Source organism: Protopterus annectens, chromosome 5.part0, assembly GCF_019279795.1.
Source record: "Protopterus annectens isolate FY-2018-M chromosome 5.part0, PAN1.0, whole genome shotgun sequence".
Lineage (NCBI taxonomy): Eukaryota > Metazoa > Chordata > Ceratodontiformes > Protopteridae > Protopterus > Protopterus annectens.
Genome location: NC_056735.1, coordinates 482,509,722 through 482,528,756, shown reverse-complemented (window position 1 = coordinate 482,528,756; position 19,035 = coordinate 482,509,722). Strand labels below are relative to the sequence as shown.

At 39.8% G+C, this 19,035-nt stretch overlaps 1 protein-coding gene across 1 annotated transcript in view; it reads left to right on the top strand.

Annotated features, from left to right (window-relative positions):
* The window catches only part of CFAP47 (cilia and flagella associated protein 47), a 7,413,452-nt gene that overhangs the window by 2,217,869 nt on the left and 5,176,548 nt on the right, over window positions 1-19,035 (top strand). The window contains exon 20 of the mRNA XM_044071840.1: window positions 12,088-12,176. Within this exon, the coding sequence (XP_043927775.1) occupies window positions 12,088-12,176 (89 nt within the window). The remainder of the gene's footprint in view (window positions 1-12,087; window positions 12,177-19,035) is intronic.

Sequence of the window (19,035 nt, the reverse complement as noted above, 5' to 3'; positions counted from 1 at the left end):
AGCTGTACTTGCGGTAGGAATACATCACAAAGAGGATTACCAGCCTCAAACAGATGCCCTACACAGACCGTCTCAAAAAGCTCCAGCTTTACTTCGTTGCATATCGCCTACTCAGAGGTGATCTCTGCCTAACATACAAAGCTATGTCAAACCCAGAGCTGTTGGACATGCTTCACTTAAAGAAATCCCAATCCCTCCGAGCTACATGCTCTAGGGACCTAAATCTTGTCACCACAATAAACAGAACATGCCGGAGGGATAGATTCCTGTCCCAGAGACTTCCCATGCTCTGGAATAAACTACTTATCTATATCAAACAAAGCTCCTCATTAGCACTCTTCAAGAAAAATCTTGATGATTAGATGGGAACTATGAAATTCACCCCGGGGATCACTTCTGTGACTCTGCTCGACAGTGGCACAGGAAAATAATTTTCTTGGGTTACAAAAGCCAGGGTACCTTTTTGGCTGGGCTTGAATAGGCCCTGGGGCTGATAGCCTAGTACCTACCTGTGAACCTATGAACCATGCAGCAAATAGATGTAGCTGAGTAATCATTCTTTAGTAAGTTATTAGTGTGATGTTGAGTTTGAGCCACTAGCTCTTGTTTTTTCACTTTAGATTGATGTAAGTTAACATTTAGTACTAATAACTTCTTGTTTTTGTGAAGCCCTTAAAGCAAACCCTTTGTCTCAAGTGTAACAGACTGGCGCTTATTCAACATTTTATTAAATGTCTGTGTGTCTGAGAGTTCAACAAAGTTCTTATTTGCAGAGATATGCTTAGAGGTGATGTTCATGCCCATTTTGAATGTTGGATGAGAAAGCAAACCTGTTTGGCTAGACTAAAATCTGAGAAGGCGAGTGAAGCTTAAGGAAAATTACTCTGTCCTTTTGCCACTCATGCCTTTCTATTTTTGTATTTTTTTCTTGTCAGGGTGGCAACCTTTATTTTTAATTTCCTAGCATTGTCTTTGTCATGGCTTTAACCTCACTTTCTCTGTCAAATGAAAGCTTTGAAGGACTTAGCATCCAAACCTGTCTTTTTAGTCAGCTGAGGTTTGGGTACATGGGAGGTGCTCTGAAGCTTTGAAAGCTGTCAGGCTATTATATCCTTAGTTGGATATAACCCATATAGCTAAGGTTACTGCCACAGTGACCACTCAAACATCTACTGTTATGGTAAGTTTACTTATACAACTATACTGTCCAATTAGTAAGTAGCTGAAATGGATGTTTAAAAAAAGTGCATGTCTGTATACTGAGGTGGGGTTTACTTACATTTGATAGAGCTTGTGTTGAACTCATATGAAAAGTTTAGAAAACTTAAGAATTTAGTTCAGTGGTATAGTTTAGTCTATATAGTGTGTAATGGTATAATCTTTTTTTAAATTTCTCTAAGTCTTTTGGATTTCTAATGCCATGATGGGAATGGACCCCATTCCTAAGTCAAAGTACGATTAAAGTTCATGAAATTAGTATTGTTTCTATATTTAATGTTAGCCAGATGTGTTCTCTGTAGCACTTGCAATGTGACCAGTAATTACTCCTTCTGCAATTCGTATGGAGTTACAAGTATTAGTAACATATCTAAATATGATTGTAGATTTTTTTATAAGACTCATTGCTCCTACTACTACTGGAACTGTGTTGGTATCTTTCTTCCACATTGTTCTCATTTCTGCCTGCAAATCCTGATATTTTATGACTTTGTGTCTCTCTGTATGCAAGACACTGTTGTCAATGGGTGTAACGATATCAATGATCAGTGGTACTTTTGTCTTCTTTTCATGGACCACTGTATCTGGTTTTCTCACATCTATCTTTTGAACTGTTGGTAATGAATGATTCCATGTGATGCAGACTTCGTCATTTTCTGTGATGCTTTGTGGCTCATGTTTCCAGTGGTTTTTCAGCTACTTCAATATTATAATGTTTGCATTATAATAAAAGTTAAAGTTAATTAAATTAAATTAAAGTTCTTAATTAAATTAGTTAATTAAGGTAGTCAATTAAATTTGCTTCAGGTTACAACTTTGTTACTTAAGAAGTTAATTTGTGACTGTTTCTGCCATTTCACACTGAGCTAATCGGAGGAAGGGCTCAGAGCTAACTAATCTGTGATATATAACATTAAGTATCCTGTTTTTTGCTTATTTCTGAGTTATTTATAGCACTTTTATTTTACTCACTGTGTGTAAGGTATTAAGTAGAATTTTTTACAATTGCTAAGCATCTGGTTGGGTTTGTTCTGATTTTTGTTTCCTACCCTCCCTCCCTCTTGGTATCTTGTTTTTATACTTGGTGGCTTTGCAGTCGCCCGCCCCTACTGTACATTTGATCTGGGACACTCCTGCCAGTCTAATGTCATTACCTCATTCTACCTATTCCAGGGAGAACATTTGAGAAGGCCAACCCAGTTAGCTTCTGCTCCTTCTTTCCCCTTTCCACTTTACAAAAAAAAAAAAAAATTTCTATGCTTGTTTCCTGCCTTTCCTATAAGTTGTCTAGTCCAGATACAGATTTGCTGTATCCAGGACTGTTTGTAAGCGTCTGAGCCCCCAATCCTTTCTGTGTTGGAGGGAAGCCTTCTTAGAACTAGCCAGTTTTCTAGTTTCAGTACTCAAATCTGTTTCTTTGAGCTCAGCACTTGTTCAGAACTCATTGTAAGCACTAAATAAGCTACAAATTACTACAGCACTCAAGTATTTAGTACTTAATAAATAAGCACCTATCCAGGCAAGTCTAAGGGTCAGCTCCCGGTGTTTTCTCCTGTCTACCTGATGAATCTGGGCATCCTGGGGCAGTGCAGCAATTGCCTCATGTACACAGAAAACCCTCTCCTCCTACCACCCAACACTACAACCTGTGAGAGATGCACTTGTATAACCAAAGTGGAAGCAAAGCTCTCTTCACCTAAAACTGGACTAGACAGTCAAGAGGAGAAGGTAAACACTTGCACCATACCACACTCATCACATAGTCCCTTAAAACCTACACCACCAAAACACACACATAGAAACACAAAACACACACCTACATTCGCGGAGGCTCTCAAAAAAAATCTACCCATGCAACAGGGACCGCCAAAGCAGAAACGCAAGCAACCTCCACCCCCCAACACAACCCAAATGACACATAGCCCACAAACTCAGTGTGCCACTCAACCACAGCCCATAAGGCATAACAACGTACCCAACACTCTAGTCATAGGTGACTCTATAGTCAGGCACACTGATGTTCCACTCACCAGGCTAAACAGGGAAAAAGTTACTGTCAGCTGCCTGTCAGGTGCCAGGATCCGCAACATAATGCATGCACTCAGGTCACTCCACAGCAAGTACAAATGTGACTCTGTCATTGTCCATGTTGGTGTGAATGACCTGAGACGTACCTCCCTGGACTAAATGAAAAGAGACATGGAGGAGCTTTCTGATCTTGTAGCCCAGGCAGGTATGACCCTAGCCCTGAGTATCATCCTGCCATTACCCAGAATGATACCACAGTACAAGGACAAAATGATTGACTTCAACAATTGGCTAAGCTTCTGGTGTCATTCTAAGGGGATCCAGTATCTGTCTGCCTGGGATGACATGATTGACAAACCACGATGCTTTGCCAGAGATGGCCTGCATCTGTCACACTTGGGATTCTGGATACTGGCTAAGACTCTTGCCACCACTATAGTGCCTTTTTTAGGCAAGATTCAAATGACAAATTCACCACCATAACAGGTACAAGCAAGCAAAATCCGAGGGTAATGCTACTTAATGCTAGAAGTCTAAACCTCAAAATGCACTCACTCGAGGCACTCCTTAAAATGGAGAACATCGACATCTGTGCAGTGACAGAGACCTGGTTCAAGGCTCCAGAGAGCACCCCTGCATTACCAGGCTATAATTCATACCACACCTTTCGGCCACCTAACCTGGACTGAAGCAGTAAAGGCAGAGGCGTGTCCATATTCATTAAGGATATCCACACCTCCAGGCTAGTTGCTCAGCATAATGCATCTGAGATTATCCAAGTGCAACTAGCTCTGGGCAAGACCGCAATGCAAATTGTAGCTTGCTACAGATTCTCCCACCATGCCCCAGGATTCCCACACCTCATTTCTTGATACACTGGAAAATATTAGGGTACAACCCAACACCCTAATAATGGACGATTTCAACTACCCCACCATTAACTGGAAAAACTACTCATGTACCAACTCTTGTGCTCAACGTTTTCTGGAATTTATAAATTCCAATGTCTTGGATCAACTTACCCACACCCCCACCAGGGGCAGCAGTGTCCTAGACCTGGTCATTACCAACATGGGCAACCAGTGTTCAACAACAGAGGTCAATTCCTCGTTGGTCAGATCCGACCACAGGCAAATCACACTAGACATCCACATCCCACCCCCCATTAGGGAAACCACTGTAAAAAATTTCTCCAAAGCCAACTTCACGCTTCTTAAGACAGAAGTGGCAAACTTCACGACACCCATGCTGATGGACAATCGAGATATGACTGCTGAATCCTATACAATTGCACTTTATAAGCACTTAAACGAGTGCATGGATCGTGCAATCCCTAACAGAACCAAGATGTTATCCTCCAAAAAAAGGAAGCCAATCTGGTGGTCCCCTGCTATAAGCAAACTCTACAACAGAAGAAAGAAACTGTTGCAAAAAAGAGTAAAATCCCATGACTGGAGGGACTCCCTGGTCAGCCTCAGTAAGAAGCTGAGATCCCTCATAAAATCCTCCAAAGCTAGTTATGAAAACAAAATCATCACTGATTCTAAAGACAACCACAAAGCATTCTATAGCTATGTCAAGAATGTCAGTGGCAACACTCAGATTTGCTCTGAGTTACAGCACAATGGCACTAAATATACAGAACCAACTGATATTGCCAACATCCTGGCAGATCGGTTCAGTGCTAACTTTACCCCTCTCTCATCCCCTAAAGGGCCCATCTCTATACCGGAAGAATGCAAAGCACCTGTAATCACAGCTGCACAGGTAAAAAACACACTCTCCAAAGCCAAGAACGCAGCATCCATGGGACCTGACAACATCCTAGGCTGCATTCTACATGAACTACACAACGAACTGGCACACCACCTAAGTACCATGTTCAATCATAGCCTCACCTCAGGCTTTGTGCCCACTGAATGGTGCACAGCAATGGTTATCCCACTCCACAAAGGGGGAGCCACCACAGACCCTGGGAACTACCGCCCCATTAGCCTGACAAGCCTGGTCTGCAAGGCTATGGAGCGTATCATCATGGAACTTATAAACAATGACATTGGTAATCTCCAAACTCTGGACCCTACCCAGTTCAATTTTGTAAAAGGCAGATCATGTCTCCTAAACCTGATAGAATTCTTTGAAGCGGTCACCAAAGCTGTAGATGAGGGTAAGGTGGTTCACACAGCCTATCTAGATCTCGCCAAGGCTTTCGACACCATCCCCCAGTCTGGAATTACAGACAAACTCACTAAACTAGGTATAAATCCCTATGTCAAAAGATGGGTTGCCAACTGGCTCACTGACAGAATCCACACTGTGAAAGTAGCAAACTCTAAATCCAACTTTAGACCAGTGACAAGTGGAGTACCACAGGGTTCAGGTCTGGGTCCTCTCCTGTTTGGTATCTATTTCTCTGAAGTACAGGCTAACACAGAAGGTCTTTGACTAACAAAGTTTGCAGATGACTGCAAACTAGGAGCCATATTCAAAACACTTAACGATGTGGACATCCTACAAAAGGGCCTCACTGATACAGATGCCTGGTGTCAAAGCCATGGCCTCAAGCTCAGTGCCAAAAAGTGCATTGTCATCCCTTTGGGTAAAAACTCTGTACTCATAAACTACCACATAGGCAGTAGTGTACTTAACTCTGAAAGAGTGTTGAGACCTTGAGACACAGGTGGATAGTAGTCTCTCCTTTGATAATCACATCGACACAGTAGTCAGGAAATCCTTCTACATGGCACACCTCATCACAAAAGGTTTCTTATCCAGGAAAAAAAGAGTTCATTGTTCCCCTCTACTCATCACTCATTAGACCCATTATAGAGTACAACGCCCCTTTTGGTATGTACCTCACAAGACATCCACAACAACTGGAAAGGCCACAGAAATACCTCACAAAGAGGATTACTGGCCTCAAACAGATGCCCTATGCAGACCATCTCAATAAACTCCAGCTTTACTCTGTTGCATATCACCTACTCAGAGGTGATCTCTGGCTAACATACAAAGCTATGTCAAACCCAGAGCTGTTGGACATGCTCCACGTAAAGAAGTCCCAATCCCTCCGAGCTACACGTTCTAGGGACCTAAACCTTGTTACTACAATAAACAGAACATGCTGGAGGGATAGATTCCTGTCTGAGGACTTCCCGTACTCTGGAACAAACTACCTGTCTATATCAAACTAAGCTCCTTATTAGTACTCTTCAAGAAAAATCTTGATGATTGGATGGGAGATAGGAAATTCACCCTGGGGATCAAGTCTCTGGCTCTGCTTGACAGGGGCACAGGAAAATAATTTTCTTGGGTGGCAAAAGCCAGGGTACCGTTTGGCTAGGCTTATATAGGCCCTAGGGCCAATAGCCTAGTACCTACCTATGATCCCCAGTGCAACAGTCTTGCCACATTATTATGCCTTTCAGTATACAGTCCTTCTGCCATTAGTATGTCACAACCAGTAAGAAGGTGTGCAACTGTTTCCAATTCTGTTTAAAAAAATAAATAAATAAAAAAATACATTTGTCAGTTTTTCACACATATTCAATGGACTTTGTAAACCAACGTGCATGTAGTCCACTATCTTGGACCACCAATATTAATCTTTCATCTTTTAGTTTGAATTTGCTTCTCCTTAACCATTCCTACTTTTGATCCTAATCAACATGAGGTTGTTCCAGGAGTTTTCTTTACTTGCAACTACATTTATGCATTTTCCACATTTCTTGCTTCTCATCTGATCCTTTATCATAAATTTTTTACTTGTGTTTTTTGGCACATTCAGTTGCTGCCTGATTTTTATCTACTTCTGGTTTGATTTCCAGTCCCACTTGACACTTGTATGTTTCTGTTAAACTAAACAGGGAAGTCATCTTAGACTTTTTCACCTCATGTTTCAAAACTTTCACCACATTTGGGTCTTGTGACATCAGCAGATATGTATGTAGTTCCACTATTGCAGATCTATACATGTAATCAATTTTGAGGGGGCACATACCTCCTTCAGAACAGGGAATATATAGTCTTGGTATGCACTCATTTTTATAAATCATTTGATGAGCATGAAGCATCCTTCTTGTTTTCCTTTCAAACTATCCAACACCTTTTGGGGCCAGCACTCTAACACTGTAAGTTAGGACAGGAAGAGCAAATTGGTTTATAGCTTGGACTTTGTTCTTAGATGTCATTGCTGTTTTTAGTATTAATTTGAGCCTTCTAAAATATTCCTTATTGAGTTTTATTCACATTTGTTCATGTTTTATTGTTGATTCTTCATCATTTCCAAAATATTTATACACTCCCTCTTGCTCAAGTTTTTTATATATCACATTCCTGTCACAAACTGATGTTATCTTGGTGCTGCAACCTTCCTGCTTTAAAGGTTGCTTTTCCACATTTAAGACCAAATGACATTCTGATATAATCTGAAAAAGTTTTGACCACTTGCAGATGTGCTTTCAGCTCCTCATCTTATGAACTATACAGTTTTAAATTGTCCACAAAAAGAGGATGAGAGTCTTTACAATTTGTTGTTTTCTGTGAGTCAAATTACAGCCATGACCTAATCTGTTAAGTAGACAGCTTAATGGGTTAAGAGCAAAACAAAAGAGTGGTAAAAGAGAGTCACCTTGGAATATCCCCCTTTGGATTTTTAGCCCTGCAATAACAATTTGCCCTTTATCATTGCTTAACTGCAGAGTGGTTTGCCACTGTTTCATGGTCACTGTGATGTAGTTTATCAGTGTAAGGTGTATCTTACACATTTTTAAGCACTCTTTTATCCATGAATGTGGAATACTGTCAACTGCTTTTTTAAGTCTATTTATGCCATACTTAGATTCTTCCCCTTTTTACAGTTCTCCACTATGACTTCATTTAACAACAAATGATGCTTTGTTCCATATGACTTTATTTTATTATCTTTTTGTTCTATTTCCATAATTGAGTTTTCTTCTAAGTGACTATAAACTCTGTCGGCATCAATTCCTGTGTATAGTTTATATGTCGTCGGAAGGCAAGTCATTGTTCTATAGTTTTTAAGGTAGTTTGCAGGTTCACTAAGTAGAAGCATCATTTTTCCTGTTAGCCAGGCTGGTGTCTGTTTAGGGTGTGCATTTAAATAGTTCTTACTCATGGCTAAATCTTCATGCAAAGATGTTAATACTTTAGCCAGAAGTTAGGTACTGTGTCTGGGCCTGGGTTTTTCCAATTAGAGGCTTTTCTTAACTTTGTTTCAATCTCTCTGGCTGTTACTTAATCCCATTTCATATCTTGTACATTTGAACTTCTTATTCTTTCTTTTATTTCATTTATCCATTTAGCATCTTTGTTATGTTCTACAGGATCTTCATAAATATGCCTCCAAAATGGATCTATTTCTTTTTTTGATGGTCTTTCATTTCCTTTTATCTTGTTTCCCAATTCTGTCTAAAACTTTTCTGAGTCATCAAGAAATTGATTATATTATACTTTTCCTTTATATTTATCAGTGTATTTTCTAAGTTTTTCTGCCTGTGCTGATATTTTTAGTTTATTATTTGCAATAGTGCATGATAAATCCTGATCTCTTATAATACTGCATATTGCTTTTATCACATCTATCTTTCTGAGTATTTTTGTTGATCTGTTCCATCTTCTATACTCTTAACAGTGACACTTCTTGTCTTAATTGCTTTATAGTTTTCTCTATTCAATACTTCCATGATGGCATTTGATTTTTCCCCGTCCTTTTCCGTACTGCCCTGTGTTCTTGTGATAGGACTTTGTGTTATTAATTTGTCTGCCCAGTAATGTATCCTATTGCATGAGTCTCTATGGACAGTCCTAATTACTGTGTTCATTTGTTTTATCAGACGTCTAACTTTTGGATCTTCTGCAATCTATTTCTTTCATTGATCTTAATATATATAACTCTTCTCTTAGATAATTTTCTTCTAAACTGAGGGCACATTCTTTGTTTGCCATTTCCTACATGCATTCTACAGAAAGTTCCAGACCTCCTTCTTGTGCCACGTTCTCTTCATTTTCGCCTTGTGTCATCCATTGCTCTTTCATATGGGAACTCACTGGCCTATCACTCCACAAAATTGACTGTCAGAGTTGCCACAGTTTCCTGTTCTTTCCCTTGCTGTATAGCTCCAACTGAACCTTTATACTGGTTTCCTATGGATGGCTCCAAAGGATCTTCACATGTCAACTGATTATATACTTCCTGCTCCACTGGTTTCTCCTTCATTTGGGTATCCATTGCTCTATCCAGTTGTATTGTTATCTGAGTTAAATTTTCTACACTAAATCCTTCACTTTGCAAGTAATCCATAACCTCAGTTTCTATTTCTTTAACTTCTCCATTACTAATCCTCTTTTCTACATTTCCTCTTTGTTTTATTTTTTTTTTATTGTAAAATGTTCCATATCTGGATGTCTTTACCTGTATTTCTCTTCAATTATGTTTGGTGCTGTTCTTTTTGCATTGATTAGTTTTGCTTTCGCCTTTGCATAAATATTACACCATATTATATCTCTTTTTTTTTCCTATGTCCATATTTCCTCTTGAGATGTCTCCTGCTACTCTTGTTTCTTCTTACTTTGGGTACTAGTTGTTCCATCATACTGTGATATCGTTTGTGTTAGTACTTTCTACAATGAATCCTTTACTTCACAAATATTCCATAACTTCAGTTTCTATTTTTAACTTGTACTTGACTAATCTTCTGTTCTACATTCCCTATTTGTGATCTTGTTCTTTTTTATTGTGAAATTTTCCATATCTGGATGTCTTTGCCTATATTTCTTTTCCAATATCTTTGGGACTGCCTTTTTGTGTTAATTAATTTGGCTTTCTGCTTTGCATAAATATTGCACTATATCAGTTCTCTCTTTCTTTCCCATGTCCGCATTTCTTTTTTATACCCTTCAAATGTCTCTAAATTTTGTTCTTTAAATTTTCTCAATTCCTCAGTCACTTCTTTTTCCAAACGGCACAAGGTTTCTTTGACTATATAGTGTCTTTCATGGAGCTTTTGTATTGACAAAAGCAAATTTTTATTTGAAGCTTCTGACAGTTTTTCTTGCGGAAATATTTTTCTTTCCTCTAATTTCTGTCTTAATCTTTCCTTATATCTTTTGTCTGGAAATTCTGGGCTTTTTGAATAATAGTAACAATACATAATTTCTTTCTTATCCTCAATACTCCGCTGTATCGCCTGTATGGCTCTTTAATGACCTATCAGTTTTTGTGATTTTTGTGGACTGCTACTTTATTCTACAACAGGGGGACTATCTTCCCTCTGGGCCTGGCCTATCCCCATTGTAGGAATATTTCCATGTCTTGAGGATTCTACACTGTCATTTTTTTCCATTCCTGGTATCAGTGTGTCTACCAGGATTGGGCACTTTTTTTATCCTGGGACTTGTGCACCCAGCTATCTTCTTTATTTTTTTAACAACCTACTTTTGTCCATAACATATGCTATATAAAATACAGTCTATATATCAGTGTTATCTTGGTGAGATTTTGTGAAAAAACAGGGTCCAGCTGGTGAAGGTAGTCACCAAGACTTGAGGATGAATTCATTTCCAGCAATACTTCTCTCATTTACTGATTTTATCATCTTTCCTTTCGGACCAGTAATGGTATAGTAGGATGGAGACCATGATGTATTAAATTCAGGTTTTAATTGGTGTGCTTGCTTCAATATCTGAAATATTTCTTAGTGATCAGTTGGCTTAAATCATTTCACAGTCATAGAGACCATTGCAAAAATTTAGTAATCCTTGAGTTTAATAAACCATTCACCTTTATCTTTAGATAAGGTTACAGTGGTGCACTGGCTAGCATTGACCCCCAGTGTTTGACCCTGTGGTTTAATTCTCAACCAGAATAGCTTCTGCATGGAATTTGCACATTCTCCTTGTACTACCTTTATTTTTGCCATGTTCTTTGGCTTCATTCCATATGCCAAAGACACGTAGCTGGCGAAAGTCTTGAGATTTTGGTGATATTGTTTTGTGTGGGTGTGTTGTGTTTACTGACTGCATCTTGCCTCATGCACTTTACTTTCAGGGTAGGCTCTGACATTCTGTGATGCTAAACTGCATATGCAGGCAATGAAAATGAATTAATGAATGAAATTAATTTATGTATGTATGTATATTTGTTTTGTTTGTTTACTGGATTAGGGCACTGATTAAAACTGACAAATTTTAGTCACAGCATGACTCTAATTAATCAGTTAATGTGTTAGTTGTAACTTTAAACTTTTGCTGTAGTAGAAAGGTTAATTTAAAAAAAATTGTTGCTTGCAAAAATCTACCACTAGTAGTTTATTCTTTTTTTGATCTGATGTCTAATGTATTCCAGAGCACTTTTTTAGGATATTGTTATGTAACTCTGTTATCTAAAAATACCCTTATGGATAGCACACTTCCTCTGTCTTTGTAGTCACACACATTTTAGTCAACAAAGATTTGTCTGAGAACTTGTGATGATATCAGCTGTGCTCTGTCCAGAACGTAACCCACCCACATGTCACTAGAGACGTTAGATACTTTGAATTTGGAAGTAGATTTTTTAAGTATTTAACATATTTTTATCAATGTAACATTGCATGCTTCAGCCTAGGTTTGACTTCGCATAAAGAATGGCCTGATAACACGTATTTTTTGATGTTGTTATTATTTGTAGTACTCATGTATTATATTAGCTATTTGCAATTAACATACATTATTCTATGGGATAATAAAAAGGGTGCTGATGTCTAATTGTTTGCTCAGTATTTGTGACTACTGAAAATTATATGCATTTTAATCAAAGTAACCTGTTATTTTTAATACTAGGTGTCAAACAAGATTCCTCATCTTTGTATTCTGTAGAGCTGGAAGAAAAAGAGACATTAGAGTGTGCATTAGTATTTTCTCCTAAAGAAGTAAGTTTTGCATCTTGTAATGTTTCAAAAAGTTTGCAAGTGGAGCTCTTTCGTATTTTAACTGAAATTTACATGAATTGTATCAATGGAAAATCGTTATCCAATTATCGTACTTTTTAGAAAGGACATTACTAGACAGAAGTTTGGCAAGATGTACTTCCAGATGAGTTACTACACCAAAACATGCTGCAGGAATTTGCAGCATACCTCTCAACCTGGAAACATCAAAAATCTGGACAAGGCCCATGAAAAATAGGTACAAATCTGTACGCTGATTAACATCTAATTTGCATACATAATTATGTAACCCCCACCCACTCCAATGGAATTGTGGGATACCAACTTTCGAACGCAAACTGAAGAACAGACAACCAAAACATGGCACCAGAGTCCCCCTGCAGCCATTCCAATGTCCCGTTACCTGGCTGTTTTGCCCCATTTACCAAAAACACTAATGTATGCATACTGCTTTACTTCTACAATGATTTGGATTTTATTTTTACATTTTACAGCACAACAATGCAGAAACACTAAAAGACATCATCTGGTAAACAAAACAATAGTGTTACTGTCTCACAATGAAAATAGGCTTGACATTAAAACTTCTTTGCCCTTGAAACTCACATTCATTGAAACAGCATTGAAACCCACGCCACATCCAAAGAAAATGCATCTGGCCAGTGGTGGATAAAGATTACCTTTGGGCTGTTTTCAAATCACTGGCCCCTTGCCCACAAAACAAGAAACATACATGTGATCTTTTCTTTATACACCTTCCTGACTTTATTAAATTATATTCTTTGTATAATACAACACACATGTTAGAGCACATTTTACATTTATTGTTTGAACATTTTACCAGTAATAGTTCATAGTTTCATAGTATAGTACTAGGCTATCTGCCCTGGGGCATTTGTAAGCCTAGCCATAGTGATGTGGCTTTTGCCACCCCATGAAATGGTACAAAAATGTACAGAATAAATCTAGAATACTGTGCCTCTGTCTAGTAGTGACACAGTGAAGGTCCCCTTATTTAATAGAATTAGTTTACTGTGCCTCTGTCTAGCAGTGACACAGATGTGACCCCTGGGGTAAACTTACGATCTCCCATCCACTCATCAAGATTTCTCTTGAAGAGAGTCAGTGAGGGGCTCTGCCTAATACGAACTGGGATCCTGTTCCAAAGCATGGGAAGCCTCTGGGTTATGAATCTATCCCTCCAGCATGTCCTATTCATACTTGTGCCGAGGTTTAAGTCTTTAGCTCTCGTGGTCCTGATGGATTTGGAGTTTTTGAGGTGGAGCATGTCCATCAGATCCTGATTGGACATGGCCTTGTCGTCAGGCAGAGATCACCTCTGAGCAGGCGGTATGCTACTGAATAGAGCTGAAGTTTCTTTAGTCTGGCAGAATAAGACATATGTTGGAGACCCTTGATCCTTTTGGTGAGGTACTTTTGTGGTCTCTCCAGCTGTTGCAAATGCCGGGTGAGGTACATACCAAATGGGGCATTGTACTCAATCATGGGTCTGATGAGGGAGGAATATAGGGGTACAATGACATCCTTGGATCTGGATGTGAATCTCTTCATGATGAGGTGTGCAAGGTAGAATGTTTTTCTAACCACTTTGGCAACGTGGGTGTCAAATGAGAGGTCGCTGTCTACTTGGGTCCCTAGGTCTCTGATTACTTTTTCCGTACTCAGAGGGTTGCTGTCTATGTGATAATTTGTAGGTACTTTGTTTTTTCCAAAAGGGATGACTATACATTTTTTTGCATTTAGTTTAAGGCCGTGACTACGGCACCAGTTGTCCGTTTCAGTGAGGCCTTTTTGTAGGATGTGTGTGTCTGCTGGTGTATCGACTATGGCGCCTAGTTTGCAGTCATCTGCGAACTTTGTCAGCCACAGCCCTCCCTTGTTTGCTGTAACATCTGAGAAATAAATGCCGAACAATAGGGGTCCTAGGACAGATCCCTGTGGGACACCACTTGTGACTGGCTTTGAGTCTGACATTGCTCCAGCGATTTTAACTTTATGGGTTCTGTCCTTTAGCCAGTTTGCAACCCATCTAGTGACATAAGGGTTTACTTTTAAGCTGTTTAGCTTATCTATGATGCCTGAGTGGGGTATTGTGTCGAAGGCCTTAGTCAAGTCCAGGTATGCTGTATGGACTGCTTTGCCCTCATCAATGGCTCTAGTGACTGTTTTGAAAAAGTCAACCAGGTTTAAAAGGTAGGATCTGCCCTTTACAAAGCCGAACTGGGTGGGGTCAAGTGTCTGCAGGTCCCCTATGTCTCTGTTTATGAGTCCCATAATGATTCTTTCCATAGCTTTGCAGACCAGGCTAGTTAAGCTTATGGGGCGGTAGTTTCCAGGGTCTGTAGAGGCACCCCCCTTGTGGAGTGGGACCACTCTTGCTGTACGCCAGTGTTCAGGTACATATACCGAAGTAAGGCTAAGGTTAAATAGCTTTTTTATGTGTGGGTTTAGCTCCTCTTGGAGTTCACGTAACACGCACCCCGGGATACCGTCAGGTCCCATTGATGCTGTGTTTTTTGCTTTGTTTAGGGTGGTTCTCACTTGGACATCTGAGATGACAGGGAGATTACATTCAGCTGGGATAAGTATTTCTTCTTTTGGGGGTGAAGGAGGGGAGAAATTTGCACTGAACCTGTCAGCCAGAATGTTAGCAATATCTGTGGGTTCAGTGTATTTTTTGTTGTTGTGAACCAACTCTGAGCATATCTGAGGGTTTCCGCCCAGGTTTCCAACATAGCTGAAGAAGGCTTTGTAGTTATCTTTAGTGTCCTTAGCAATTTTTCTCTCAAAGTTTGCCTTGGATGTTTTTATGAGAGAACGTAGTTTTCTGCTAATGTTTATCAGAGATGTCTTCCCTTCATGGGATTTCGCTCTGATGTGCAGTAGCTTCCTTCTTTTGTTATACAATTTGTTTATGGCTGAGGTCCACCAGACAGGACGCTTACATTTGATGGAGAGGGACTTGGATTTGTTTGGGATTTCATGATCCATGCATTCTTGGAGATGTCCATAGAAAGCATTTGTGAAGGATTCGGCATTGTGGGATGTGGTATCCACTGGCACAGTGGGCTTAAAGGATACCATCTCAGTCTTAAGAAGAGTGAAGTCTGCTTTTGAGAAGTTTTTCACTGTGGTCTTTTTTGCTGGGGATGGAGGTGGGATATGTATATCCAGGGTGATTAGTTTGTGGTCAGATCTCACTAGTGAGGGGTATACTTCCGGTGTGGAGCATTTTGTCCCCATGTTTGTGATGATCAGATTAAGTATATTATCTCCCCTAGTGGGAGAGGTGACTAGTTGTTCCAGTGCATTTGAATTTATGAATTCCAGGAACCTTTGGGCTAGGGTATTAGGGCTAGAATAATGTACCCAATCTATGTTTGGGTAGTTGAAGTCTCCCAGTATGATGGTATTTTGTGATACATTCATATCCTCCAATGTATTCAGGAAGGCTGAGTCGGGTTCTTGAGATTGGGAGGGTGGTCTGTAACATGCTACCAGTTGTATAGCAGTTTTGCCTATGGTTAGTTGCACCTGTATGGTCTCTGATGCTTCATGTGTTGCTACTAACCTGGAGGTGTGGGTGTCCTTTATGAATATGGACACTCCCCCTCCCTTTGTGGTTCGGCCCGGGTTTTGGGGCCGAAAAGCATGATAAAAGGTGTAGCCTGGTAGCGCCGGGGTGCTCTCAGGAGCCTTGAACCAGGTTTCAGTTACTGCACAGACGTCAATGTTCTCCATGCTGAGGAGTGCATCAAGTGCCTGCAATTTTGAGATTTAGACTTCTGGCATTGAGCAGGATTACCCTTCGTTTTTTTCCATTTTTGTTTTCTAAGGAGGTGGATTTGTCTTTTGAGCCTTGCCTAAAAAAGGCACTATGGGGGTGGCAACAGCCTTAGCCAATATCCGGAAGCCCAGCGGTGACAGGTGTAAGCCATCCCTTGCAAAGCAGCGTGGCTTGTCCAACATATCATCCCAGGCAGACAGACATTGGATCCCCTTAGAATGACACCAGTACTTGAGCCAATTGTTAAAGCTGATCATCTTGTCTTTGTATTGTGGTATCATTCTTCGTGAGGGCAAGATGCTGCTCAGGATCAGGGTCATACCAGCCTGGGCTACATAATCGGAGAGCTCCTCTATGTCTCTTCATGTAGTCCAGGGAGGTACGTCTCAGGTCATTCACACCAGCAAGGACAATGACGGAGTCATATTTGTACTTGCTTTGGAGTGACCTGAGTGTGTGTGTTATGTGGCGGATCCTAGCTCCCGATAGACAGCTCACAGTCACCTTCTCCTTGTTCAGCCTGGTCAGTGGGACATCAGTGTGTCTGACTATGGAGTCACCTATTACTAGTGTATCAGGCAAGGTGTTTGGCCTTAAGGGCTGCGATTGTTCGACACACTGATTTATTGAAGTATGTGTTGCATGTGTTTTGTTTTGAGGTGGTGGATTTTTGGATGTCTGCTTTGGGAGCCTCTGTTGTTTTGGTAATTTTTTTATTAGAGCCTCCGAGTATGTCTTTTTGTTTTTATGTGTTTGGTTTGCAGTTGTGGTAGGTCTATGTGGGACTAGGATTGTTGTGTGTGTGGTTGCCATCTCCTCCTGTCTGGTCATGCCAGCCCTGAGTTGAGAGAGTTCAGCCTCCAGTTTGGCTATATAGTTGCATCTCTCACATGTATTTGTGTTTGTTGGGAGGAGGAGAGGGTTGTCTGTGTACGTGAGACAATTGTAGCATTGTCTCAAGATACCCAGATTGACCAGCTGAACTGGAGACGACGCCAGTAATCTACCACTTGACATGCTAGAACAGTATAAGGGAGTGGTATACCTTTAAGGGAAGTGGGTATTCACAGGGGTGGTAAGTAGGTGTAGTGCTTTACTTAGTACGAGAGTGCTTACTTAGTAGAGAAGTATTGAGAACAAGTGCTAGGCTTATAATACAGTGAGTAGTCTGGTTATACTAAGAGTAGAGCTTCCTTAAGGGAAAATTTGAAGAGCAGACCTGGCGGAGCCAGAAAAAGTTTAACCTTGTTTCACCGGCGCTGAGCTATGCGCACGACTGCGCAAAGCCGTGCAAACGCGGATTTTAAACAGTGAACTACAAAACAGCTAGAAATGGTCCAAAACAACTAATTACTACAGCTTCTTGTGCTGAGGTCACTTCCCCCAAGGACAGGTAGGCTGCTCAAGGCTCCCCACTCCCACTGGTGAGCAAAGAAACTTCCTTCTATCCAAGTAAGGTAATGGACAACACAGGAACTACACCACAGCCCAGAATACAACAATGCCTGTAAACTGGTCTAAACTAGTCGAGGAAGGCGGGAAAACAAGGATTATTTTTTTGTTTTTTGGTAGAAACACAGAAAATGCAGAAACAGTGATAAATTAGTTACACAGGCTAGCACACTTTAGTGGGCAGCCTCCACAGTTAAATTAAACAAACAAACAAACAAGCAAACTTTCGATCAAATTCGACTAAAATGTAACTTTAAGTGCAGATTGTAAAATAATGCAGCAATCAGTTAAAAAACAGTTCAGGCTAGTTCAAGGTAAACTACAGAAGCTATTCCAAGTGAAAAAAAAGCAAAGATACTTAAATCCAGAAGGTAATCTGTACTGTAGGCAATGAAACAAAAACACATGAACCAATAATGACAAAACTGCCCAATTCAGAACTTTTCCATCATAAAAGTCTGCTTCCACACCCACACTATAAATAGAATGACAGTAGTTTGTTTTCTAAACTAGTCGAGGAAGGCGGGAAAACAAGGATTATTTTTTTGTTTTTTGGTAGAAACACAGAAAATGCAGAAACAGTGATAAATTAGTTACACAGGCTAGCACACTTTAGTGGGCAGCCTCCACAGTTAAATTAAACAAACAAACAAACAAGCAAACTTTCGATCAAATTCGACTAAAATGTAACTTTAAGTGCAGATTGTAAAATAATGCAGCAATCAGTTAAAAAACAGTTCAGGCTAGTTCAAGGTAAGCTACAGAAGCTATTCCAAGTGAAAAAAAAGCAAAGATACTTAAATCCAGAAGGTAATCTGTACTGTAGGCAATGAAACAAAAACACATGAACCAATAATGACAAAACTGCCCAATTCAGAACTTTTCCATCATAAAAGTCTGCTTCCACACCCACACTATAAATAGAATGACAGTAGTGTAAGCCATAGGCATCTTGCACAGTGTCTCACACTTATTTTCAATTTCATTTTTTTAGGGGGAGGGGGACAAAAGGTCAAAAACCAGGGACACATTTTAAACATTGCTTGTATAATTTTGTAAAGTCGCTAGAATAAAATGTTGTATTACCATCATGCATTTCACTGGCAGGTTTTGAACCCAGGACTCTATGCACTACAGTCAGAACAACATACCACTATGCCAAATCAGCATCTGCCTGAAAAATAGGAAGACTGAAACTTAATATCCATCATTTAGTGAATTAATTTCTCACTTCTCAACATAGCTCTTAACCTCAACACAAAAAACATGGACAAACAACAAAGCCAATAATGGGGGAATACAAATTCAGTTCTCACTTCTCACTCACCATATCTCTGAACTGTTAGCACAAAAACAATAATGGGGGAATACAAATTGTGTGCTCACTTCTTATCATAGCTCTAAACTCTTAGCACAAAATAAATGTTCTTACTTCTCATCATAGGTCTCTCAACTCGTAGTACAAAAAAAATCTGGACAAAGCTCAGAGCATAACTTTCAACTGTTAGCACACATACACTATAGCATTGTGTCAGTATTATTCCACACTTGTCCTAGGAGTCTTGCAATTTTAAACATCCT